The sequence below is a fragment of the Cololabis saira genome, chromosome 7 (assembly GCF_033807715.1).
Source record: "Cololabis saira isolate AMF1-May2022 chromosome 7, fColSai1.1, whole genome shotgun sequence".
In the NCBI taxonomy this organism is placed as follows: domain Eukaryota; kingdom Metazoa; phylum Chordata; class Actinopteri; order Beloniformes; family Belonidae; genus Cololabis; species Cololabis saira.
In genome coordinates, this window is record NC_084593.1 from 30,580,715 (window position 1) to 30,607,578 (window position 26,864).

A 26,864-nucleotide genomic window follows, 5' to 3' on the forward strand; every position below is an offset into this window, starting at 1 on the left:
CATTTTGGCAATTGTGAAACAAATAAAAAATATCATACTATGGATACAATTGTTTAAATTCTCTCTGTGATTTTACGGCAGCATATAATATCTGAAGTACTTCTAAAAGTACTGCAGTTATGTTACAAGAGTGTACCTTGGTAAGCTGGATTTCCATCAACAGTGTGTGCTGACGACCACTTCCTCCAGCCCAGCGCCAGGAGTTCTGGGGACGAGAGGAGCCAACGGAGCGAGACGGCGACCCGCGAACACCAGCAGGGACTGAACGACCCCTGGGGAAAGAGAGAGGAGAGCTTCAGGAGCAGCAATTAAACTTTTCCTTTTATAGATAAATAAAATATGTATGCTTCGGGAAAAAGTAAGTTGTTAATCTCTTTCAGTTTCAAGGTATAATGTATCAAGACAGGATAAAAAAAACTATTATTGCAGTGTTACTTAATTGTAAGAGCTGTTTTCTGTAATCATGTCTTGACGTATCAAACATTACAACCAAAAGAAGGCATGCTTTCTTTTTCAGATCCGTATCTATTAAATTTGAAACCTGTTTGCTGTCTGGGCATGTATGGACATGGGCTTTCCACCAAAGTCCTTGCCCCCGTAGAGATGCCACACCACAGAGATCTCTCGCAGCACCACCCTGCTCTGCGGCACAGGGAAGCGGCTCGGGGCCCGCAGCAGGTCCGAGCTTCCTCGAGGTCTGGAAAAATGATTGTCCTTCACCCGGACAGGGCCCTGCGACAGCACCGTCACCACGGGCTCTCCATCTCTGGGCTGATACAAATTCACATGTAGGAATCTTGTGAGTAAGAAAGTAGGCATACAGATTCTTAAATAAAGTTGAGCTGTTGAGGAAGGCAAGACAACGGGGAAGGAAAATGTTAAAAAAGACAGACGGAGAAAGGATCACGGACGCATGGGGAGACTTACAGGTATGCCCATGCCAGGGGCCTCCAGGATGCAGAAGTCATCGTTGTCGGTGGACCCTTCCGAGCCTTTGTCTGACATCATATCTGCTTGTGCCTCTGTTGCTGTAGCAACCAGTCCATCAAGCTCAGAGTCCTCCGTTTGCAGGACAGCTTTACGCTTTGAGGCTTCACCAGGGAACAAGTAGACCGACACGGGTGAGCCTCTTTGCAACGAGGGGGAACCTGGACAAAGAAATAAATATATGATAAAAAGGTCTCCTAAGTTAGAAATCTGACCAAGCCCCTCTTTTTCCACAATAACTTTCTGATGACACGTTTACCGGCAGCCTTTTAGGTACTACCATCCACCCCTGTGTAATACAGGATATCGAAACTTTTCATAGTAACCTTACCCAGTATGTAAAGTCTGAACACAAAGACATACAATATGGTTTGCTGCCAAATTTTAACTCAACGTATGATAAGAATGATTTGTGTTCAAACAAATAAAATAAATACCTTCTAAACTCTCTTCTTTGTGGCTCCTCTCTGTGTCGATTAAGGCGTCAGCCAGGTCGTACTGGTTGATCTCTGCGGTTTCAGCGGGAGGATAGGGCAGCAAGGACGCAGGACTCTCTGACAGCTAACAACGAAGAGTATTACAGTATTACAGAGCTCTTCAAGTGTTTGTATCCCATTTTCACAAACCTCTAAACATTTATGGAACTGTTGCAATTTTATCATCATTTACTTCTGAATAAAATTTTCAAAATGCTCTCTTGCCATCTGTAGGCAGTAATATACAGGTGTAATAATTTACAAGAATTTTTTTTTAAATTCACATAATCTCTGCCCTTATTACTATAAATTTTACTTAACATTATGCACAATTTATTACATCACTGTTTATAACTTCCTGTCTTTCCTTCGTTGCCTCATGAGTAACACTTTAGTCTTTTTCTGAATTTTGTTTTACGTTCAAAAGGAACAACCTTGTGAAATTAACACTAAAATGATCACATTTGTTACAAAACACTAACACAAATAGCTTAATTAATGCAAAGTCATTAATTGATTCTCATGAACTATTACACTAGTGAAAAAACAACACTTTACCGGTAATTTCTGGCCAGCAATTTCAGTGGGAGACGTTTGGCGGGGCGGGGGCTGCAGGTCACCCTGGGAGACAAGATACTGCAGGAAATTGATGAGGGCTGCGCAGGAGTCTGCACATGTATGAAGGTGAACGACGTTGTTGGAGCAGCGGAGCTCAAAGAGAGGCTGAGACTGCAGAGCAAAGACAGCAAACAGAGGAAACACATTTCACTTAAACACTAAAATGGTTAAAGACTGAATGAGAACGGCGAGGCAGAAAGGACGAGAGAGGAATCAATTAATAAATTATACTGCAGATTATTCAATCTTAAAGTTGCAAACATTTCATGTGTTAGAAAATTAAGAGTGATGGGAGCATATAAATAAGGAAAATCATGGGCACAACATTTGTAATATCTTGAGCAACACCTGACCAATTTATCAGTAGGCCAAAATTTCAAAAGGTAAAATAGAAAATACATTGCATAAAGAATTAGCTGGGTTTTGCACAGCCTAATGCTATAGTTTATGATTCATTCATGAACTGAATGATTACTTCAGTTTGACAAAAACAGAGTTCATATAACAGTTGAACAGATGATGGCATGGACTACAGATACGTTTGTTACAAACAGTAGAAATATACAGTAATAAAAGATGAAATGTTGGAAAACAGTGGCTCATCATATTCCTTATAGAGTCCTTAACTTCTCAAATCACGAGTTAGGATGACGATACAGAATTATTATCCCTCTATATGTCCACATATCTAATACACCAACCTAAAGAAAAGTCACTAAAGTTTCAGAATATATAGATGAGATACAATAAATACCCATCCCACCTGTGGCACGCATGCCAGCCAACCCAAAGATGTTTCCACACACCGTTTGGTACAATTAGAACAGTACTATTGTTTGTTCAGTTAATACATGGATATGTTTTCTTACTCTTTATCCAAATGGCCAACAGCTGAATAATATGGAACATACAGAACTGATGTTTAGCTGTTTATTTGATCTTTTATTTCATTTTCTATGTACCCTTCCAAAATTTGGTTGACAGTATATAATAACATAACGTATTGTTCTTGGAAATGCTGTGTAATGTTATTGCTGCAAACTGAGAAGGTGTAGTTGTTGTGTTCATTATGTCTTCAGATTGATGGCTTTGTGGTTCTGAGTGAAGGTGTAGTTACAGTCCAGTTAAAATATAACTTTTCAAATGTCCCCCTCTAAAATATATCAGTCCCAGCATCCTACGATGAACTGGGCTTTAATCTAGTTTATCTAGAGTTTTGTTATTTTAAAAACCTATCACAGATACTTATCACACTGTGATAGCTTCCAGATTAACTGAATTAAATCAAGAACATTAAAAAGATTTAAAAAATACCTTTAATCAAGCTATGCTAACAAAAAAACAAAACATTGATGCGTCATAAAGTAACAGACTTTAAAATATCTCACACAGGTACCTGCCCTGGAAAGCGTCTTCCTGCCTGGCAGAAGCAGTTGCATCACCGTTGCGGGAGAACCTGTTTATCATTTTCTTTCTGGTTTTGGTTTCATGTTCAACTGAAAGTGACCCTGTTGTTGCTGAATTACTGCCTGGAGCTATTATTATAGTGAAACTTACTTTTGGCAAAACAAATATTTATAAACATGCAGCCAAGTGCTTGTTAGTGGTTTTTGGAGGAAACTGAGCTAAATTATAATGTTTTCTTCACCTTTACTTTTTGTGGGAGGGCAGGAGTAGTCTCTTTTTGACTGCTGCACATGAAGAAAGTGCAGGTAAGTAAACAGATGAACACTCACCAGCTTCCCAGTATCACTGCCTTTCCATGTGGTGATGGCGAGCTCCAGCAGGTCAATGTCCAGAACACACACATAGTCTATATGACACAGGTGAATTTTATTAGAAATCATGATCAACTCTTATCAACTCTCGTTGATGACACACTTCAACTTTAACTGACAGATGAAACAAGATTTTATAATTGTGATATAATGTAATAGTACATCTAATATCAGTAATGTAATAATCAGTAAACTACTTTAAGAGAATCAAAACAACACTAGTGACCATTTCCTTCTTTTGCTGCTCTGTGATTCTTGTCATCTTGGTTTTTTTTTTTGGTGCTTTTATGCGTTTTAATGGATTTCCTTAAACAAACAGTGTGCAACTTTAAAACCACTTGGTTTTGCACTACAGGGAGATTAAAATCTTAGTCCAAAACAATAAGAGCAATAACTGAAAAGTAAGTCCTTCAAAGAAGCTAAAACTTTCTAACCCATCTCTGAAGAAAACAGGCCAACCTGGACACTGATCTCGTCTTCACAGAAGTATTTTTAACTGAAGAGCGTAGTTACTCACTGGCGGAAAAACTAGAATTATGTTGCGCGTTATGCCATTTTATACCCTCACATCACTGCAGACCAAATAGCCATTTGCTTCAAGTACGGTATACGGAAAACTATTAACTATTCTGCAAGTGTACATAGGACACATTGGACCGCTTACCTTTCCTCAAGTCCACTGTGTCAATCTCACATTTGTCCGAGAGGTAGAGAGCCGAATCATCCAAGATGAATCTGAGGAAAACAAAACAAACTGTTAGAAAGACTTCCCAGATTGTAAATCAACCTTTCATATACTTCAATGACATTTTCTATAGTTGCTATAGACTGGCACTCAAATAGACCTGAAGTAAGCTAACTGTTATTTTTCAATCATTTATCAGACGACCTTCATGTTTCAACCAGTGGGGAGATGTACCTGAGGTGGAAAGTGGCCGTATCTACAATGATATTACTGGACAAAGAGAAGGACTCGGCTGTGAATACCACTCGCAGGGGCAGATACAGAGGCCTGAAAAACAGAAAAATAACATAAGATAAGGAAAAGGGTGAGAAAAAAATAGAAGCAGTTGCAACAAAAACTGAATAATCCAGTTTTTCAGGCATGTACCTGTAGTCTATGGCACAGGTAGCGAGATGTGTGTGCAGGACAGTGATGACAGCCGGTGCCGTGTATCCCAGAATGGGATCATCAACGACATCCAGAAAGTCCACAAGCTGAAGCAAACAGAGACGGACTCAGGTGGCACGTGGACTAAGAAAATGACTTGTATAAACTTGATTCTTCAATTAGATTTCAGTGTGGTTTTGGTGTTTCTGTTCAATTTAAATTGCTTAACTGAAAAGTAAAAACAACCATAGTAAGAGCTCAGGCTGAACATTTGATGGGATTAAGATTTTTGTCATTCTTGTTATCCTTAGGAGCAAGAATGTTGTTTTTGGCGAGGCTGCTATTTAGTCCTGAGTGGCCTCTAAAGCTAAAACAGACTATTTTCAGCAATGAGTATAATGACAGTAGATAAAGTAAAGTCCAGACAGTCTTATTTGTTTTTCTAAATGCATTATTTTTGTTTGCAAAAGAAAAAACCTCAGGTGCAAACTTTGTGTAACGTATAATCAATCCACCATGTCCACCTACACTAAGATTGATTTGCATAACTTTTTTCACCAAACAATGCGGTAGCCATCCATTTAAAACTTTCTAAACTACAAAAACCTGAAAAATACTTATGTCTATATTGTATGATGTTTAAATTAGCTTCTCACCTGCTCATGCCAGCTCTGACTGCTCTGCATCATGTAATGTCGCATGGTGGCCCCTTGAAGTTGAAGGGCAACCAGGAACTCCTATAAAAGAAACATTCTTACAAACTTACTCTAAGATCAATCGTGTAGTATCTGCAATGATCAGGTGCTTAAGGAGGACATACCTTCACATTTCTCTGTGGGTCCAGTGTGATTTGGATGGCCGTGGACAACATCTGTGGCACTCCCTCCCTGCCGCTCACACTGCTCACTCCCACCTCTGTGGGGTAGATGGTGGGGTCCAAATGCTTTGGTGGAGTAAAGCTGGGCAGCTCCAGCCGCTGGGGAAGAGGGGTGTCTTTCACCACACCTGTGTTTGTTTCAGGTGGAAAAACAATCATGAGACAGAGCATGTTATACTTTCTAACAGGAACTAAAAAAATGTAACAATTAAAAAGAAGAATATCTAAATTATATTGCAATGAAATCTTTGAAATAACAATAAAATAAAATGCGTACCTCGATGATACAGCTCCACTCGTCTGCTCTCAAGACACAGGAAATTAAGATTGGGGTCATTTTGATGCTGTGCCACACTGAATATCTTTCCTCCCTCCAGATCGAGCACAATCTCTCCATGACTTTGGTCCTCCTGAACCAAAAACCGAACCAAAATAATGAAATCGTTTATTTTAAGATTTATGTTTTGGAATTTAAATAACATTTTTGTTACTACGGAGACAGTAAAATACCAAGTATTATTGTTTTTCCAATGCAGAACTCTGAATAACTAAAAAAAATATGAAAACCAAATTCTAGGGAATAAAAATTCTGATTCTGCTTCTGTGGACGAAGGTCATGTGACCTGATGAGTTTATATCTACATAGTTTTAGACTGGTGAGTGTATCAGGGTATAAACATCAACAGATAAGGTAATGCACCGATAATATTATAGTCTACGGTTGCTTCAGTTGATTGTTTTGAGGTTAAGCACACAGCTGAATATACTGAATGTCCAGGTTTTACTTTTTTTATGTCCATGACAGGATATTCACAGACTAATGGTGGGATTCATTTGACTAAAATTGTGAAAATGCTGCTCTGTGGGTATGAGATGTCATTTTCATGTTTATCTGATTATTCATACATAGACTGACCAAAACATGGACTGGTCCAGATCTTATCCCAGAGGTCTGACTCTCCCATCATCAATAACAGATCATCATGAAAAATGTATGTAACTATTGTCAGAAATAAATGTTTTGACACCGAAATTATGCCATGGCAAATCAGTGTTGTCATCACAGCTAATCGCAGTTCAACAAAATATTATTATTTTTTGGGGGATAGCCAGTGTGTGATGTTGTACAACAATTGTGTTTTAGCATATTATTATTCACTAGTGTCGTCCAGAGGACGAGTTATAGTTTCTGGCAAATATAATGATAACTAATCACATTACAGTCAATTATAAATGTTCACTAAATGGTTTTAGACAGCATAATGCTAAAGAGGGGGAGTCAAAAAAGGTTTATTCAGCATCAGTGGTTTGAATATATTTATCTTCCTCCTGGCTCACCTTCTTGTCAGTTCTGGCTTGGAGACGACCTTTTCCGATAATCACAGTGAGGGAGAGGAGGCTGAAGCTGTGGTGAGAAGCAGACTGCTGCATCTTTCCAGATGAGTCGCTGGCCAAGTAGAAATGAGTTTCTTCCTCTTCTGAATCAGAGTCTATGGCAGAGAGAGAAGGTCCTTTTCATTTCACTGGTAATAGATGTTTTGACATTCTGCTTGCAATTTCATGCAAATGACCACGATTACAATGTTTTCCATCACAGGGGTTAAGCTTACCCAGTCTAAATGCGGACTTGCACAGCTGGAACTCGTCACGATGATGGCGACTCTGGACGGGGCTGTGGGCTGAAGGGGGAGGAGGGGGAGGTGGCTCCCACATCAAAAGATCATTATTGATCCTTTTGGAAGAAGGAGTGGGTGAAGGTAAATGCGGTTATTTCTGAATCAGGACTTCAGCCTAATAAGATGACAAGAACTCCAACAATACAAAAATGCAACACATTTAAAAGCTTTTGAAGTGCATCTTCACATATAGTGAACATTCACCATATCAAAGTCTTAAAGGTTGGCAAAGAAGTTCTGACAAAAGACCCAAGAGTACATGGATCATTTGAGCTGCACCCTGAACATACCTGTTGTAGATGCTCTGGAAAGCCTGTTTGCTGGGGAGAAGGATGTAGGCCAGCGGCAGGCTGATGTCCACAGCGCACTGACACTGAGCAACACACTGCTCCTGAAACTGAAGCATCTCCTCTGGGTCAGCAGGAATCACCATCTAACACAAGCCGGTGGGGAGAGTTTAAGTCAGGTGTGGGATCTCTACAAGAGGAGAGACATGCTCTTTTTGTTTTTACACATGTAAACGTACCTCCTCGGTCTCAAACATGGTGCGGTTGGAAGAAAATGGAGAGCTGGTTTTGTCGTTGAATTCACAGTGACTGTCAAAGAAGGCTGTCCCCAGGTCCCTTAGGAGGCCCAGGTTCATCCCACTCAGACCTGCTGCAGGACCCTGCGCCTCCCCTCCACGCACACGCACCGATATCCTGCTCACGGAAATATGAACAAGTGTGAACACCACCTCTTGTCTGATTTGATGTGCAAGTTTAGACAAAATTCAAACCTTCAGTACTGTGAAGTGCAAATTTCTAGACGATTATAGCATTTGGTATCGTAAGCCACGTGAATGTAAACTTAAAAAGTCCTTTTTAAAAAATGATCTTATTTTACACAGAAAATCAGTGTGTGACAGCCTGTCAAAGACAGCATTGCATGACAGACTGTTCGAAAGCTGAGATGTATGGGCTATGAGTGTTATGAATCAATTTTTCAAGCCTTAGAATCACAAAGACGATTTTTTAGCTTTTGTGAAAACTCATTTAACCTCTATCACAGTGAATAAATTCAGCTTAAAAGTGTGAAAAATCCTGTTATTTACATTACTGCTCCCTCAGGCATGGTGCAAGACAGTGCAGGTCTATGACTAGATTTTGGCTTTCTTAATAACAACTTTGGAAAAGATCATGGTGTGGTATTATCATCCTGCGTTCAGGCCATAACAGTAATTATTCTCTTTATCGTGATACTAACCTGGGGAGAGATTCATGGCTCTTCTTGACTCTGATACAGGGGAAAGAGCCTCCCTCCCAGCCCTCATATGACCCTGGTTAGACAAGTTAAAATTCAAATCAAAAATCAAATAGTTTTGCAAATCAAGGCTTCAAAAGACATTCAATAAAGCAACGCAATTAGAAATAACAAAAAACTATCAAGTCTCTATCCTGTATATTGAAGAATATAACAGTTAACCATAATAAAATATGACAATACATTCACACAAATCAGTTGATCAAATGATGATGCCACCTTTTAGCCACTAGGTAAAATGACAACAGACAGTTCAAATGTTAATTGTGAATATATTCTCACTGTCCAATATGTTCATTGTTGTTGTTAACCCTTGTGCTGTCTTCGGGTCAAGGAAGGAGGAAGGGAAGAAGGGAGGAAAGAAGGAAGGAAGGAAGGAAGGAAGGAAGGAAGGAAGGAAGGAAGGAAGGAAGGAAGGAAGGAAGGAAGGAAGGAAGGAAGGAAGGAAGGAAGGAAGGAAGGAAGGAAGGGAGAAAAGAAGGAAGGGAGGATGGGAGAAAAGGAGGAAGGAAGGGAGAAAAGAAGGAAGGAAGGAAGGAAGGAAGGAAGGAAGGAAGGAAGGAAGGAAGGAAGGAAGGAAGGAAGGAAGGAAGGAAGGAAGGAAGGAAGGAAGGGAGAAAAGGAGGAAGGAAGGAAGGAAACCAGGAAAGAAGGAAGGGAGGGAGAAAAGAGGAAGGGAAGAAGGGAGTAAAGAAGGAAGGAAGGAAGAGAGAAAAGAAGGAAGGGAGGAAAGAAGTAAGGAAGGAAGGAAGGAAGGAAGGAAGGAAGGAAGGAAGGAAGGAAGGAAGGAAGGAAGAAAGAAAGAAAGAAAAGAAGGAAAGAAGGAAGGGAGAAAAGAAGGAAGGAAGGGAGAAAAGAAGGAAGGAAGGAAGGAAACCAGGAAAGAAGGAAGGGAGGGAGAAAAGAGGAAGGGAAGAAGGGAGTAAAGAAGGAAGGAAGGAAGAGAGAAAAGAAGGAAGGGAGGAAAGAAGTAAGGAATGAAGGAATGAAGGAAGGAAGGAAGGAAGGAAGGAAGGAAGGAAGGAAGGAAGGAAGGAAGGAAGGAAGGAAGGAAGGAAGGAAGGAAGGAAGGAAGGACACCAGGAAAGAAGGAATGAAGGGAGAAAAGAAGGAAGGAAGGAGGGAAGGAAGGAAGGAAGGAAGGAAGGAAGGAAGGAAGGAAGGAAGGAAGGAAGGAAGGAAGGAAGGAAGGAAGGAAGGAAGGAAGGAAGGAAGGAAGGAAGGGAGAAAAGAGGAAGGGAAGAAGGGAGTAAGGAAGGAAGGGAGTAAGGAAGGAAGGGAGTAAGGAAGGAAGGGAGTAAGGAAGGAAGGAAGGAAGGAAGGAAGGAAGGAAGGAAGGAAGGAAGGAAGGAAGGAAGGAAGGAAGGAAGGAAGGAAGGAAGGAAGGAAGGAAGGAAGGAAGGAAGGAAGGAAGGAAGGATAGGAGAGTTAGGTCATTTTGACCCAAAGACAGTACAAGGGTTAAGCGAGAAAGCAAAAATAGTAAAGAGGATAACACTGAAAACAAAATGTAACTCTTAAAACACATTGGACTGCCTGTATTTGTTATCTTTGGTTGCCTTTCATGAATCATCATTCAGTAAAACTACTGGACCAGGCTGCATGGTCTCTCACCGTGCAGGTCGGTGAAGGAGGCCTCCAGCAGCTGGGTGAGACAGGGAGACCCGGGCTGCCCCTGGCCAGCCTGGTTACTCTGGAGGTCTGGAGCCTCTTGGTGCTTCAGCTCCAGTTCCATTAACTCCAACACCAAGGTCTCCTCCCTCACCGTCCTTTGCGTCGGGGGTCGTCGGATAGGGAGAGGCCGTAGGTCTGGTATGGGAAAACGAAGCCTGATGACCGCATGGGGGGACAGGAGGGTGAAGGAAGAATAAACCTCAGTGCTCTGAGTCTGAAAGGAAAGAAAAAGAGAAACTATTATTCCTGAGCAGAAAGTAATTTGAACTCCCATCTTAAGAACCGATTCAACCATAATCACCCACGTAAATGAGTAATGACCATTGCAGGGCTTTATGAGGGAGTCGGGCTACTCAAGATCAACATGTGAACCACTGGAGACCCGCCGATTCACTCTTAAGTCAGGGAACTTTGTTTATGTTTGTGTCAGCACAAATATGATCAGTCTGACATGACAAGAAAAAGCCTTATTCCTTAACTTTGGTTTCCCATTGTGGTAACAGTACAAAAGTTCATGACTCTGCAAAACCGCAGCGGCTTATTGAAACCAAATTATATTGTGTGATTTTGAATGGTTTTCTACTTAGTCAGGAGTGCACGTATAACACAAAGCAGCAGCTGTAAAACACACTTGTGTGGTTTTGATTACAGAGACATACTGTCATTAGGAGAAAATAGCTGGATGCATTTGTGCTGATACGTCTCTTCAGTGGACTCTGCTTAACCCCTAATCTTTGTTTTACGGCATGTGTGTTAATAGGTTTCTTCTCAGTTGTTTTAATAACACTTTTACTTATGAAAGTAGTTTTTTTTATGTGTAAAATGTAATGAGGTGACCACCTGTAGGACTCCCGATGCTGCAGTCTGGGAGGGACAGTGGCCGAAGGCTTTGCTGAGGCTCTTGAGGCGGCTGAGGATGTCCAGGTCCAGCTCAGCGCTGAGCTCGGCCAGCTCCACCTGCACCACACTGTCATGCCTCACTATCCGCTGTTTACCCTTTTAATACACAGACATACATATGGAGACAACATGTTAAAAGATACATTTATAAGTTACTGTTAATCTGTCATGAGCCGCTAAGTTTTAACTATAAGGATTATGTCCAATTGTACTGTGATAAATAATAAATATTACAATCATTATAAGTATTTGATAGTAAATGTTTCCAGGAGATCTTTATGTCTACTTGTTAGTAGTTTTTCAAAAAAACTACTAATGCCAGTCAGACATCATGTCAGAGCTGCAAATGTTTGTTATAAAGCTCACGACCTGCACTTTGCTTAGCATACAGGAAATATGTTTGGTAACAATCTCATACAGTTTCAGAGATGTACTGCCGATCCAGCCAATTGTGTCTCAGCTCCAAATATTCAGACAAGCAGTTAAATCTGACATTTAGGATGATTGACAGGCAGGTCATTCAGGAAAATTAATGCTACTTTTTAGATCGGTACTAACTGGCTGCTGTGAAACTCTTATTTTTCTGAAAACTAGCGAGTATTTTTTAGCGCTGGTATCAGAATCTGAACAACAAAAGAAGAGATTAAAACAGAGCGTTACTAAAACAAAAGTGAAGCAGGGTGAAACCCATAAGTGGGACCAGTTCTCCACAGTGAATAGGTTTAACATATGAAATGGGAAAAAAACAAGAACACAAGCTTTTGTGCACAAAGTCTGAACATGCAGGAGCATATTCTGATTTTCTGAGCAGGTCATGAGACTGTTTCAGTAAAGCAAATTTTCAATCATTATGACATTCAAAACATACATTTTAATTATATTTGAACATTGCATTGAGCCTGGTTAGAATAAACCTTTTTGTCAGAGATTACACTGACTGCAAACAATGGGTCTGCTTACATGAAAATTAAACCCTTTATTTTGTACAGCGCATTCTGAGCGCTAGAATGCAAAACAAAAAGATCAGGTAAACAAATGCAATTTCTTCTTGATCAAATAGGTGTTTGCACCTTAAGAAAGTTTGTTTAATGTATGTATTTGTGCAGCTTCTCACCTTTCGCCGGTGTCTTTCAATGAGGCTGTAGTGCAGTTGAGCACACGGTCTGGCTGCAGCTCCAACTGCAAATAGACCAGCTTTTTGGAACTGGAGCAACTGGAAAAAGAGAGAAAGAATTGTTATTAGCTTGTACAAGAACATAAAAAAAACAATTTCAGATAGCAAAAAAAAAAAAGTTATTCAATGCATGACACAGCACAAGCATATATGATGGTTAAAGTGCAAAATCACTAAAGACTAAAGCTGTGACAGAATTATATGTACATGGAGGAGTTTGATCCTTTGAATGACAGAGAAAAACAAGTGTTAACACAAATAATCATTGAGAGTTAAGGCATTAACACAGCCACAAACATGATCAGACAGAGATTTGTCACCTCGCAGTACTGAGGCTTTCCTTCCTGCCAGATGCACTCCAACAGTTCCAGTCTGCTAAATGAAATGTCGGAGGTCACGGCCCGACAGTGGCGTTGCCCGCTGCGCATCTCAAAGGCAACCTGCACTGCTGCCCCGGTCATTCTGTGAGAAAGGACAACAGAGACAAGACGAATCATAAGGGGAGTTGTAGAAGCGTGCACTGATGGCAAAAAGAGAAGGAAACCATGAGACAGGAAAAAGAAAATAGTGCAATGCATTTTGTTCCAGTTTACATAATGCAAACATGCAACACCAACTACAGATTCTTTTTCCTTATAAAAGATTTATTGTTTTCATGAAAATCTTTCATTTTCCACAACTGTTAATTTTATATAAAAAAACTAGAGTAAAAAAAAATCACGACACAGAAATAAATGTGTATGTGGTTTTCTTTACCTCAAATGAGATAGAGGGCAGGCCTTGGCAAAGCCACCCCTCAGATGTTGGAAGTCTCTCTCGCTAAACATGCTGTCTTTGAAAAAGGCCAGCTCCCGGAAAAACACCTGAGACACCTGAGCCAGTGATGAAGCTCCGTCAGCCTTAGGTACCGGGTCCTCCTTCAGCAGGGTCAGGGTGAGTCCGCCAAGAGTCAGTCGCAGCAGCGCGTCAGGCTTCAGCCGCTCCCCCTGGCCGCTGTGTGAACGTCCTGCAACCAACAGGACAAAAGACTGATGCGGATGGATCTTTTTTCCCCCCATCACCAAATAGTTTCTGGTGTAGTACAGAGACATAATTATTTTCAAAATAAAATAATTATTATACGAGTCAGCGTTTCATGTTTTTAAAGTCAAGACTCTTTTATGGATCTAATATAAACCCAGCACACAGGACTCCAGATGGTTGGCTTTACCTCTGGTCCGGCCGGCCGGCGGCAGACTGGACATGCAGCCCGCTACAGGATATCTCCGAGGACAGTTCACCAAACCCTAATTGGGGCAATCAAAGTAGAAATCAGGTCTTGTGAGGATATAGGAAGCTACATTTATTCAGTTCCACGTGTGTCATCATATGTAAATGAGGGAAAAGGGTCCACACGACACTGCATACAATTCTTTCCTAAACAATCTTGCTACTTGTAAAGACGTTAAGTAATTTAACTAACTATGTGTATGCTTAAATCCTTCATACACCACCTACAGAAAAAACAATGAACAGATGTTTAATATTACCAGAACTGTTTTGAGTAATAGCATATTGTGTATCTCAGACTGTATTCTGGCGGTTTTCCGGCCTTGACTCAGACACAGTACCTGTGCAGACAGCGATGCCGGCTGTGTGAGGTTGGTTAGACTGCGTGTGGACGACTCCATGTCACTGTCGGACATTTCACTGCCGGACCGGACCGATGACACACTACCGCTCATCCCAGCTGGACCCATGGAGTAAAACATTTCTGCAGTGATGAAAACACAAACAAGTTGACTAGTTGAACAGCACATTTTACACAGACACTTCAAAACTGCATGTAGCTGTATTAAATGGAGCAGGGAAGTTAGTTTTCTAGATCTGCTCTGATTTATGTGAAAGTGAAGCAAACCTCCATAAAGAAAATAAAATAATACTATAAAATAATAGACTTTGTGTCTGGAGACAACAGACTGAGATCCCTACATGTGTGAGAATAATAAATATAACTACACTGTATAAGCAAACTACACATTTATTTTTGCCAGACAAGGACAGCTATGTTAAAACTCGCTGTTGAAAATAAAGAACAATTTACAGGGAAAGAAAACTCTCTCTGAGCCGTTTCTCAGCATTATAAAGTTAGTGTTTACAATTCTTCACCTTATACTACTGAATTGACCTCCTTATGACAACACTGCAGATAAACTGCTAATGTTTCACATAGTTTTAAACTGTATGTGGACAAAAGAAAGCCTGAAGTTCAGGTGAACTTCATGCAGACAGGTTATAATCTGTGTACCTCCATTTTCCAGGCTGGTGAGATAGGGCTCCAGGTCTGGCTCAGTTTCCCACTCTCGGTCCCTGGGACTGGATCCAAGCTGCTTACTGAGGTCCTCCTCAATCATACGCAGGTCGTCTGAGTCTAACGGACGACTGTGTACTCCACCACGCTTTATCTCTGTCTCTGAGGGAGAGCGGATAGAAGAGATGATGAAACTAATGAAGAAGACCACATATGTGACCTCATATTTATGGTCTTTTTAGAAGTGTCCGTGAATTCAGGGTTTAGCCCGGGGATAAAGGACAACGACAGATTATCTGAGTTAAAATAAGACTGGTCAGAGAACCCATGCCTTTGAGATGCTGTGTGCACTACATGGTGTTATATATATCCTCTCTGCAACAAGCTCTTATTATGACTTTAAGAGAGCAACTGAGGGGAAATGAGGTCCCATTACTCCAAGAGCAGCAAAGAGAAAAGGCAATCATTATAAAAATGTTATTGAATAAGACTAAAGGCTAAAGTTGTTTTCATTGCTCATGTAATCAAAACTGATCTTGCCATCCTTTTACGTTTAGCCAAGTTCAGCTAATCAAATTATGATCTTTTAAATAATAGACAGATATGAATTTTATATGGACATGATAATATACCCATGATGCATGAAGAAAAAAAAAAAGTAAAGAAAAAAACCCACACAAGACAGCAGAACCAAACTCCACTTCAACATGTCAAGGTCAACGGTCAAAACTCCATTCAGTTCGTTAAAATGGGTGCTTAATTGTACCAGTTTCTATGCAGAGGGCTGCCAGCAGGTCTGTCAGGTGGGTTATTTGATCTGGAGCCAGCAGCATGTGGACACAGCCGACCTTCCCATCCAACTCCAACTGATGAGCCAAGAAGACGAGACAGAAAGATGGATCAATATGAAAGAACAGGTGTAATTAAATAGGCTATTAGTTTGCATGTGTACAACACACACCTTTGGTCCAGGCAGCATGTCATTTTGTTTGATCTTGACAGTGGTTTCAATAAAACCAGAGCAGCTTCCTATGAGCAGTGGCTGGGATGGAGGACAGGGAGTGTCCTCCAGGGGCTTGGCTTCCTCCTCCTCCTCCTTTTTCTCCTCCTCATCTTGATCTTCTTCCTCTCCTTCACTTGCTGCGGTGGAATTTGGACACTGCTCTTGAGGTTGACCCTAATAATACAAAAATTCCAGCATTTCCAGTTTTATGACATGTGAGCAAAGCCTTATTTTAATTATACCCCTAATTAAAAGCCCTATTTTAGTTATATTACATGACCCGTTCAAATTGATACATACATTTTACAAGATCCAACAAAGTAAACCTGCCATTGTAACTTTTACACAAAAAAGTGCTAACTGGGGTGTTGACATTCTCAGTAGTTAACACATCTGAGAGAGAGTTGAATTAAGAACAGGGATGAATTAAAATGACTGAAGTCAGGGGCACAAACAAAGAGGACCAGGAAAAAAAACCAGAACAAAACACACTAACTAAAGTAAATATGAAGAATAAACATGAGGAAGAAAGACAGAACACCTGAGAAGTGCCAGTGCCGTCATAGAACAGCTGAACGGCGCTCAGCTGGAGGATCTTGTGCAGAAAGGCAGGCGGTTGGTGGATGTCAACAGGCACGGCAGTCTGGCTGGATGGATCTCTCACTGCTTCATCAAAGTACTCCAGCCTGGACACACACACACACACGCACACACACAGGTATTATTTAGTGCCAAGACAATATATGATCCATTAGATTAAAAAAGTGAGAGTGAGAGGAAAAGAGCTCGCTGATTCTTGAGAGGAATCTAAGTAGCTATTGAGAAATCCTGATGACAAATTTGTGCAATTTAAAAAAGAAAACAACAAAAAAAATGAATGTACAAGGAATAAAAAAAACATAAATTCTTATCAGTGCATGTGGCACCTCATGTTCACTCCCTGGTTGCACTACTTATGCGACATGCATCAGTGTAATCAAATCAGACATAGGCTAAAAATCAGCCGTACAAAGAAGCTTTCTGGTCTTTGACCACAGATCAGCACAACCAACCTGAGCAGCCTTTGTCAATACGTTTATAAAACAGAAAGGGTTCATCAGTGTCACAGCGAAATGCCAACACAGAGCATGTGGGACATGATCTGTAGGTTTGTTTGCAAATGTGTGTCTGTGCCCTCAAAGATACTTTTTAACTGATAACGTTGGTTTTACAACTTTACTTGAATTACTGGAATTTGCTTGCTTGTTACATTAAATAATATAATTTACTGTATAAAAAAGTCAACAATATTAAGAAATATTTAAATTGGAAAAATATAGGTAGAAAGAAGGCACTTGTTTGAACATAATTCAATCCCTGCAGTAGCTCATCATGACAACCTGAACGTTGCCTGTAAAGTAAAAATCAGGGAAACAAAGGCTGGAAAAACAAAAAAGCTGCTCTGTTGCACCTTTAACTTTAAGTGTTGGGTGATGACTGAAGTTTTTTTGTTTTGTGCATTTTAGTTACATACTTTCTTTCAGCTGCAGTGTTCTAAATCTGAAGGACTAAACACCACAGCTGACAATGACTAGAATGCCATCAATACAGTAAATACATATTTATGAAATAATTTAGGAAAATAAATACTTGCTCTTAAATAAAGCCCACCTAAGTAAAAAAAAATAAAAAATCAACTTGTCAACACAGTCCTGTTTAAATGTTGTTTCCTCCTGCAAGCTTCTTTGACAGTACAAGGCCAATCAATGAGTGCAAGTTCATATCAGAGCAAGGACCTCTTCTACTTATCTGCTGACGAGCAGTAAAGCTGAAATCCAATTCCTGGCTCATATTTTGCTTGCCTTTTCTCCAGGCATTGATACAAGTGTTGATGTGAGAGTATTTCACGATTACTCATGGCAGAAAAGCAAAAGTTGCTGTGAGCAATAAAAGAAGAAGTACAGAGCGCAAAGAAGAGTTTTAGAGCCGGCTCTAAGATGAGCATCAGACTTTATTTACGGTATGTCTTTATGAGAGCGGCCCATTTGTTCACAAAAGAGGTTTTAACATGTGTTAACTACATGCTAAAACAATGAAATGAGGGAAGATCTTATATATAGTTGGAACAGCTGACATGTCTGCTCACATTTCAGTTACTGTAAAACCAAGCAAAAACAATTCAAATGTAAAAGAAAGCACATTTTAGTCAAGTCAAGCTCTAGGAGACACTTACTGTATAACTACATAGTTACCATTGTTAGTATTATTGTAGTTTTTATTATTATTATTTTAGTTATTTGAGTGTTACAAGGTAATGATTGGTGTACACGCTACATGAAGAGAGGTGCTTTGTACATTATGTGTTTCAGTGCAGATATAGGTCATCATTTAACTTCACATGGTCATAAAAAACCGCTCATAATGTATTTTCTAAAACTTAATTTTTGTGACTTAAACTGCAATGGACTGGCAACCTGTCCAGGGTGTACCGCTGCCTCTCGCCTGAAAGTAGCTGGGATAGGCTCCAGCAGACCAGCAGGTGGCAAATCCTGGTCCTCGAGAGTCCCTATCCAGCATGTTTTAGAGATGTTTCCCTGCTTCAGCACACCGTGATAAAAGTAGCTGTGTCACCAACAGAGTTGTCCAGACCTTGATGACAAGCTGAGGATGATGATTAATTTGAATCAGGTGTGAGGAAGCAGGGAAACATCTAAAACATGCTGGATAGGGGCTCTCGAGGACCAGGATTGGCCACCCCTGCTGCAGAGGATAAAGTGGGTATAGATAATGGATGGATGGATGGATGGATGGATGGATGTATGGATGGATGGATGGATGGATGGATGGATGGATGGATGGATGGATGGATGGATGGATGGATGGATGGATGGATGGATGGATGGATGGATGGATGGATGGATAGGTCACAGGGCTTTTCTGGAGCCTATCCCAGCTCTCTTCAGAAAAAAAGACCCTCTGGGCAGGTAACCAGTCCAACTGAGGGCCACATACAAACAAGGACACACACACTCACTTCTATGGGCCATTTGGAACCACCAATATACTGGAAATATATGTTTTTGAACTGTCCACAAGGGAGCCAGAGAACCCGAACAAAACCCATGTAAGCACAAGGAGATCATGCACACACAAAAAGGTGCCTGGTTTGGATCTCTAACCATCAAGCCACCCTGCTGACCCATTTCAAACATGCTCTTGTATTTACTGTAGGATTAAACAAGAAAATTGTAAATATACAAATTAAAGATATTTTGTTGGAAACAGTACTTTTTTCCCTTTTGAAGCTCTTTTTCTCTGAGTGAATATTGAAAAGGAAGCCCCAACTTACCGTTTGATGTGCACTTCTAAGGCAACGCCCGTTTCCAGGTCCAAGGGCTGGTGCTCGATGCGGACAATAGTGTCTAGAAAAGTGACTTTGATGCGACGGAGTACTGCAAATACAGATGAAATGACAGACATACAAAGGTTCACTGGAAGTAATTTCTCTCACGACTTCATCTGATTTTTTTTCAACATGGGTTTTTAACTACCGTAAGTCATTTTCATACATGAAGAAAAAAAAGTTCAGAAGGATTAGTAAGCAATTTTGTCTGAGCCTTTACTGCAACTACTGTGCACACAAACACATCCCACCAGGACATCGTTCTGCTGGAGAAGACCTCTCACTTCTAGAAATGCCAGGGAGGATGAGCAGAGTAGTGACAGGAATGCACAGGATGCAGGACATCTTGCAAAATGAGCACAGAGCTCATCACTGGGTTTTATTTACATCAAGTCAAGATTGGTGGATGGAGCTCCTTAATGACTGCATTTATGTTGACATTGACGGCATGTTAATCTGAATGCATCTACAATAGTAGAACGCTAATGGAAAGCAAAATAAATATCAGTGGCAGAGAGAATCTAGCAGCGACTTTGACAGCACATTTGGTTGCTCACTCGCTGTCAACATTTTTTTTTTTGCAGTAATCGCGGGAAATAAAACAATTTACCCAGTTTCGGACTTAAGGTTTTGTCTACAAGGATGTATTATTTTTTTTAAGATCTGGTCCTTATTTGAAGCATCGACTACAAAGAAGGATTAGTGCCTTAGGTTTTAAGTAAGAGGTAACAGCAGGTTAAACTTTGAGTTTTTCAGTATTACAAAGCTGATTCAAATCTTCTCAGGGTGCATCACCATGAAAACATATGCTGAAAACGTAACCTCGTCCAGAATAAGTTTAATTTTCCTTAATAGTAAATTCGACTTTATTTTATATAGCACATTTAAAACCAAAGTGCTTTACAAAACAAAGATAAAACGCAATAAACTATACATAAATAAATAATACTAAATACAAGACTTTGTAAAGACTGGATGACTTTTGATTGTCTTGAAAGGTAAAATTTTGAATATGAAGAGGGCGGGCTTTCTTTTGACATGATGATGTCTGAATAATGCTTCATCCATTGATCCTCCAGAGAAATTACAACAAAGAATTATCTGCAAAAATTAATCTAAAGCTAGAGTACTATTATTTTTCTGTTCAAAAAGGCCGTCTCGAATTGGAAAAAAGGTTTGATGTGAAGTTGAATATCTGCCGTTGATAAAAAAAAATAAAAACCTGATCAGACTAATCACAAATAATTTATATGGTGCATAAGACAGACTATTTCTCTCGCAGTAAGTGGAGACCACTAATAGCAATGAAAAAAGCTGATGTACTTAGATATGTGCACATTTAAATGTGCACTGGACATGAACTTCAAACATCACAATGAAACATGAAACCGACACTTGGATTTTTCTTTTGTTCAGGCTTCATTTAAAGTTAATGCGAATCCAAATGAATATTTACTTGCAATGTAACTTGACCATGACTTATGCAGCAAGAGTGTACCTTACTACTCTGGCACTTATTATCTGTGTTGACTCTGCACTTCTGTACATTTTGTTCTGTTGAAGCTTTGCTCACCCGTCTCAATAGTCTGTGCAAACATCTCAAGGCCGTCCAATGGGGCAGGCGGCTCCTCACATGCCTCCGGTGGGTCCTTCAGGCACTCCTGAGCTAGTTGCATGCTGGAGGTCATGCTGGATGACCAGCCTTGTGAGTCCCAGCCCCCACCTGAGGAGAAAATGATTTATTTATATATATATATATTTTTTTTATCTCTCTACTTCAGATATTTGGAGACAGGCCAATGTTGGCCACTGACTAATTTGCTTCTTCTGTGGTTTATCTCCAACAAAGATACTGTGTAAGCGAACTGTGTAAAGTGCTTATATGATAAATAAACACATTCACAATGCCATTAAGAAAACTACCTGACAAAACAAATTCATTTAAAAAAAGTTTAACACACCCCTTTATGCTGCTGGATTTCCTGTGGACTCATGATACAAATAATATTTTTTTGTATTTCCGACTATTTCACTCACACCTTCAGAAATACCGGTAGTTGGGAAGTCATATTATAGGAAAAAAACAAGAGGAGGCCGCACACTTTTGCTCCCTAGTGCAGATTTATTTAGCAAATCAATCGTTGTTACGTGTTGAGCGCATTTTGCTCTTCTTCAGACTCTATGTTTTGAGACCAGCACCTGTTGAGATATTGGATGTGCGCGACCTACTTCACCCTTTGTTCCGAAGTCATATTATAGGTCATAATTTTAACCAAGAACCCCACAGCAATATATCAAATAAAACTATCCAAATAATCCATTGCAGGCAATGACAACCTCAAGCCTGGCATCTATGAACATCATACAAAAATGGATTTCCTTCTTCATACTGGTTTGTCAGGCCTTCTCTGAAGCCAATTTCTCTTGCTGTATGTTGGTCAGAATCAGATGAACATAATTTGAGTAAAACATGTCAGAATTAATTCTGGGGCTTCTGACTTATTAACATTAAAGTACAAGTGATGCTCAGTCATTAGAAACCATGTATTGTATGACATTAGCTGCTTCAGATCTTGAGTAATCTCACACCTGCTTCATACCTTCATCTCATCATCTCTGGCACTTTGTTGTGTTTTTTATTAAGTGAAAATCTGCCTTTACGTTTCTTTCTTTCTTTAATTCTTCTTTCTTTAAATTCAGCTGTTGTTGTTTCAGATTGCAGTTAGAACATTTAGATGAACCCAGTGTATTTGGAGCATGCCAAATGTTGGCTCAGGTGTCTTAATCAACTTACTTGTTCGGTACTTGGGTCGACATGTTATCTGGAGACCAGTAACTTCTAAAGTGCAGTGATCAGTCAGGAGGGCTTGCCAAGGAATGGTCACCGTGATGCTGCTCACAAAGCCATCCACTATCTCCAGAGGAGCCCCGAGAGACTCCAACAGCTCATTAACCGACTGGAAAGGTCAAGTTGAGAGAAGGTCATTGGAGAAGAGTTTTAGGTAAAACAAAGAGAAAGTGCTTTAAATAACTAGTTTCATATTTGTCTCATCACTCTGTGTGTATGCACTTTTTGCAGGACTAACAAAGCAAGTGTTACATAAACTCCAGCTTATTCAAAATGCTGCAGCCAGAATTCTGACAAAAACCAAGAGGTATGAACACATCACTCCTGTTTTATCCTCTCTTCACTGGCTCCCTGTTAAACAAAGAGTAGATTTTAAAGTACTTCTTATTGTCTTTAAATCTATGAATGGCTTAGCTCCCTCCTACATGGTTGACATGCTCACTGAATACATACCGGACAGATCCCTAGATCATCAAATAAGAGTCTTCTCATCATACCTAGAATCTACACTAGATCTGCTCATGGTGCTTTCAGTCACTACTAAACTCTCTGGAATTCCTTGCTGCAGGAACTAAGGTCTGCTCCAACAGTGCCCACTTACTTACTTAAGCAGACTAAAAACTTACTTTTTTGCACAGGCGTTTGAGTAAACTCTACATGGTTGGCTGGGTGATCGCACTTTTGTTAAAATGGATTTATGGTTGTTAGAATTGGAATTAGAATGTCTTTATTGTCATTTGTACAGGTACAACGAAATTGGATGCTATCTTTAAGGTGCATGGTTTAAAAAAATAGATATATTAAAACAATAACAACTATAAAAATAAATAATCTCTAAAAGGGCACAAACAGGAAGACAACATACAGGTATTGCATGATTCTATGGCAGGTATTGCACGGTTCGGTCAGTATTGCACATGGAAAAAGTCAGTTTGATTATTTAGCAGTATTGAGTGTAGTTATGGCTCTGGCATAGAAACTGTTCTTGTTGTTATTGTTGTTTTTCTCTTGATATACTTTTGTCTGTTTCTGTTATTGTAAACCTGTAATTTTATTATTGTTTGTTTATGTATTTGAGCACAATTCATGCTCATCATGTGAAATGCGCTTTATAAATAAATGTGCCTTGCCTTGTATACACCTAACTGGTATTAGTGTTGGTAAATGCATCTATCCTAGAAACAGATTATATATTTTGCTTTAAGATTAATCTTCCTCAGAGATGTCAAGTAACGAAGTACAAATACTTCGTTACCTTACTTAAGTAGAAATTTTGGTTATCTATACTTCACTGGAGTAATTATATTTCAGACGACTTTTTACTTTTACTCCTTACATTTTCACGCAATTATCTGTACTTTTTACTCCTTACATTTTAAAAACAGCCTCGTTACTCTATTTCATTTCGGCCTTTAAAAGAAAACTATCCAGTTAAATTGCTCCATCCGGATAGAGTGAATTTGGTTGTGGTTGTTTCAGATGTTCTTGTCCAGTTTTGTTCTTACATCCGTTCCCTCAGATTCCTGCAACTAAACTTGGATGTACATTCCAATAAAGGTTAGGATAAATGATAACATGCCTCTGAAGTTTGACTTTTTGCACCATCACAATACTTATAGGCAACTAGTCATCATATCTTCTGCTCTCTGAAACACATGTTAATGCTCAATAATGCTCAATATATTTGCATTATACTAAGATGCATTCATTTTCAATGGCTTTTGTCCTTAATGGCTTATTTCCCCCTTACATTACTTTTACCTTTATACTTTAAGTAGTTTTGAAACCAGTACTTTTATACTTTTACTTGAGTAAAAAACTTGAGTTGATACTTCAACTTCTACAGGAGTATTTTAAACTCTAGTATCTATACTTCTACCTGAGTAATGAATGTGAATACTTTTGACACCTCTGATCATGTGAAATGTGCTTTATAAATAAATGTGCCTTGCTGGTATTAGTGGTGGTAAATGCATCTATCCTAGAAACAGATGATATATTTTGCTTTAAGATGAATCTTCCTTGAAGAAATGGGACCAAGTTTAAAGGCGTGACGTTGGAGATTGTTGTTGAACTCGATATCAGTTGCGAAACAGAGTGCACGAGTATCACAACAACACCACCGCACTGCTGCAGCTGCCGTCTCTTCTGCTCCAACACTCACCCACACATCGAGGTGGATCTCCTTGATGACCCCACTACCGTTGTACAGGTCCAGGCCCAGCTGGTCCAGGCTCAGCCGCTCCTGCAGGAAGTGTCCGAGGTAGTGCTGCAGGAGGTACCGGCAGGCCCGCTTCTTGATGGAGCCCGACCAGGGGAACAGCCAGCGAGACATGGGGCCGGACACAGCGGGGGGAGACAAGGAGAACCAGTGGGAGCACAGCTCTCTGACAACTGCATAACAGACTAAAACCAAGTGTGCAGAAGCAGGAATGACCCACAGCTAGCTGCAGGAGCTAGGGAAGGAGAAACAGCAGCTCTTCTCCCTAGTAAAACACAAACACTAAAAAAACCCTTGTCAAGATCGACCTGACTTCTAAAATACGCGATGAGGCGTCACTCCAAATGACTGTGGCTGTCTCGGCTCATTTTGGGTTAGTTTCTTGGGTTACAGCGACAGGTCCGTGCTGGTCCGGTTCTCTTGTCTCTGGTTGTTTATTGTTATCATACGTGACGCTGCGGAGAGAGACCTGCGTAACGCGTCATCGTGACGTAGCCAAACCCGGAAAAGGACGCAAATATCCGGTTATCAACATCAACATAGACAAGAATCTTTATTATGTCTATGGATATCAATATTAGATTAGATTCAACTTTATTATCATTGCACATGTTAAAGTACATGGCAACGGAACGCAGTTAGCAACATACTCAAATGTGATTGTCAAACCGCCTGATTTAAAAGTCGGTGAATTGAAATTTGGTAAAAGAAAATGTAATAACAAAATACTTGGAAATGTGTTTAAAGAAAAGCTATTCAATGATATAAAAAAAAATCAACAAAAATAAAGTTATCAGATAATGAAGTAACATTAACAAAGACATACAGCAGCTAGATTAAATGGCCAATTTCACCCAAAGCAAAAGAAACTCAGTTTAAAATAATAAACAATATTTATCCTGCTGCTGAAACCCTAAGGAGAAGGTTCAATTTTGAAGTAGATCCTTGTGTATTTTGTAAGACAGAACACGAAACAATTGAACACTTTTTGGCAAGATGTTTATCGCTGGTTGGGATCAACAACTGTATGTTTAGCAAGCTTCAGGTCATAATTTATATGGATGGTCTGCCAAAGAAGGTATCCAAGATGGTGAACATCAACAAACTCATTTTGGGAAAATATCATATACATAAAAATAAATGGAAAAACAACAAACCCTCCATAGTCTGTTTTAAAAACGAAATAAAAAATTATATAACATCCATAAAGGTACTATCAGTCTATACATGATTTATGTGAAACCATGTCAAAGCCTCTTACTCTTTAAGTTACAATCTTGCTACACTTAAACACTTTTGTTGAAATGTACCCCTGTGATTAATTTATTTTGTGATTATTTTATTTAATCTTAGAAAACAAATGTATAGGTATACATATTCGCTTGTGTGTTGTGAGCTTGTTATGTTTCAGATGCAATCAAATGTTTCCTCAAAGGAATTTTGTACTTTGAAATGTTAAATAAAGTTTTAAAAAAATATTAGATTAGATTCAACTTTATTATCATTGCACATGTTAAAGTACAGGGCAACGGCATGCAGTTAGCATCTAACCGGAAGTGCTTGTGCAGTGAAATAAACACAATGTACAGCATATACACATATATATAAGTATGTATGTACACAGTGCAGATTAATAAATAAATACTGTTGTTATGAGGTGCAGGTCAGACATGAATGAGTGATATATATTATAAACAGATGAGATGTGATTATATGATTTACAACAGATTTGAGTTGCAGTATGTACATGGGTGATTGCAGCATTCCCAGTGTGGAAGTATTTACAGTAGTGCGAGGAGGTAGTTTGGTAAAAAAAAGTCTAGTGCAATTATATTATGTACATTTCTGCAGAATAGTGCAAAGTTATTGGGTACTAGCCCCGTTCACTTCTGGGGGGGTGGAGGGGTGGGGGGGTTGGTGTGTGTCTGTGTGAAAGAGGGTGGGGGCCTGGCCAATATCAGAATGTCCCCAAAAATAAAATGTGAAAATCACATTCATTAAAGGGCAATAGGACTAAAATGTTTAAGTTGGAACATTACTACTTTCAGAAAAACAACCCGAAGTATTACCAGTGACAGAGGAAAGCTAATATATCAGATTTCATTTTCCCATGTTTAACTTTGTCCAAAATCTGTAGTTTCTAGGACTTTCCGTTTGTCCACTTTCAGCCATTTCATTCCACCCATTATGGCATTAGCTCAGTTTTCCCACAAGTCTCTTATTTATTCACAAAGACCATGAAACATGCTTTATAAGTATAGATAACTTCTGTAGTACTTTATTTTCTCTTGACAGGCTTCAGTGAAACATACATTTCTTAAACTGCTTAAACAAACAAAACATTTTAAAACGATGGCCTTGCTTTTATTCCAAAAGTGTTTACTAGTGTCTAATGTAATGACCATAAAGAAAAGTTACAATGACAACCTAAAACAGCATCATCAGTACTCTGGTCAAGTAGCTGGTATTTGGCAGTTCAAACGGTAACACAAGTAAACTTGATCTATGTGATTTTCAACAGAAAAAAAGGCAGAGAATAAAAGATAA

General features: G+C 39.5%; 1 protein-coding gene across 1 annotated transcript in view; it reads right to left on the reverse strand.

Annotated features, from left to right (window-relative positions):
- atg2a (autophagy related 2A) overlaps nucleotides 1-24,766 on the reverse strand; it is a 30,638-nt gene extending 5,872 nt beyond the window's left edge. Inside the window, exons 1-32 of the mRNA XM_061725564.1 lie at nucleotides 24,261-24,766; nucleotides 22,043-22,205; nucleotides 20,822-20,971; nucleotides 19,195-19,297; nucleotides 16,408-16,552; nucleotides 15,825-16,040; nucleotides 15,630-15,729; nucleotides 14,861-15,025; nucleotides 14,184-14,326; nucleotides 13,784-13,859; nucleotides 13,330-13,579; nucleotides 12,894-13,035; nucleotides 12,514-12,612; nucleotides 11,340-11,495; nucleotides 10,440-10,713; nucleotides 8,769-8,841; nucleotides 8,050-8,224; nucleotides 7,814-7,956; nucleotides 7,458-7,579; nucleotides 7,186-7,337; nucleotides 6,125-6,257; nucleotides 5,791-5,975; nucleotides 5,627-5,707; nucleotides 4,971-5,077; nucleotides 4,779-4,871; nucleotides 4,524-4,594; nucleotides 3,818-3,894; nucleotides 2,022-2,192; nucleotides 1,425-1,548; nucleotides 928-1,148; nucleotides 542-771; nucleotides 137-272 (exon numbers count right to left, since the gene is read on the reverse strand). Coding sequence (XP_061581548.1) covers nucleotides 137-272; nucleotides 542-771; nucleotides 928-1,148; nucleotides 1,425-1,548; nucleotides 2,022-2,192; nucleotides 3,818-3,894; nucleotides 4,524-4,594; nucleotides 4,779-4,871; nucleotides 4,971-5,077; nucleotides 5,627-5,707; nucleotides 5,791-5,975; nucleotides 6,125-6,257; nucleotides 7,186-7,337; nucleotides 7,458-7,579; nucleotides 7,814-7,956; nucleotides 8,050-8,224; nucleotides 8,769-8,841; nucleotides 10,440-10,713; nucleotides 11,340-11,495; nucleotides 12,514-12,612; nucleotides 12,894-13,035; nucleotides 13,330-13,579; nucleotides 13,784-13,859; nucleotides 14,184-14,326; nucleotides 14,861-15,025; nucleotides 15,630-15,729; nucleotides 15,825-16,040; nucleotides 16,408-16,552; nucleotides 19,195-19,297; nucleotides 20,822-20,971; nucleotides 22,043-22,205; nucleotides 24,261-24,431 — 4,647 coding nt within the window. The 5' untranslated portion in view covers nucleotides 24,432-24,766. The remainder of the gene's footprint in view (nucleotides 1-136; nucleotides 273-541; nucleotides 772-927; nucleotides 1,149-1,424; nucleotides 1,549-2,021; nucleotides 2,193-3,817; nucleotides 3,895-4,523; nucleotides 4,595-4,778; nucleotides 4,872-4,970; nucleotides 5,078-5,626; nucleotides 5,708-5,790; nucleotides 5,976-6,124; nucleotides 6,258-7,185; nucleotides 7,338-7,457; nucleotides 7,580-7,813; nucleotides 7,957-8,049; nucleotides 8,225-8,768; nucleotides 8,842-10,439; nucleotides 10,714-11,339; nucleotides 11,496-12,513; nucleotides 12,613-12,893; nucleotides 13,036-13,329; nucleotides 13,580-13,783; nucleotides 13,860-14,183; nucleotides 14,327-14,860; nucleotides 15,026-15,629; nucleotides 15,730-15,824; nucleotides 16,041-16,407; nucleotides 16,553-19,194; nucleotides 19,298-20,821; nucleotides 20,972-22,042; nucleotides 22,206-24,260) is intronic.
- Nucleotides 24,767-26,864: the final 2,098 nt, after the last annotated feature.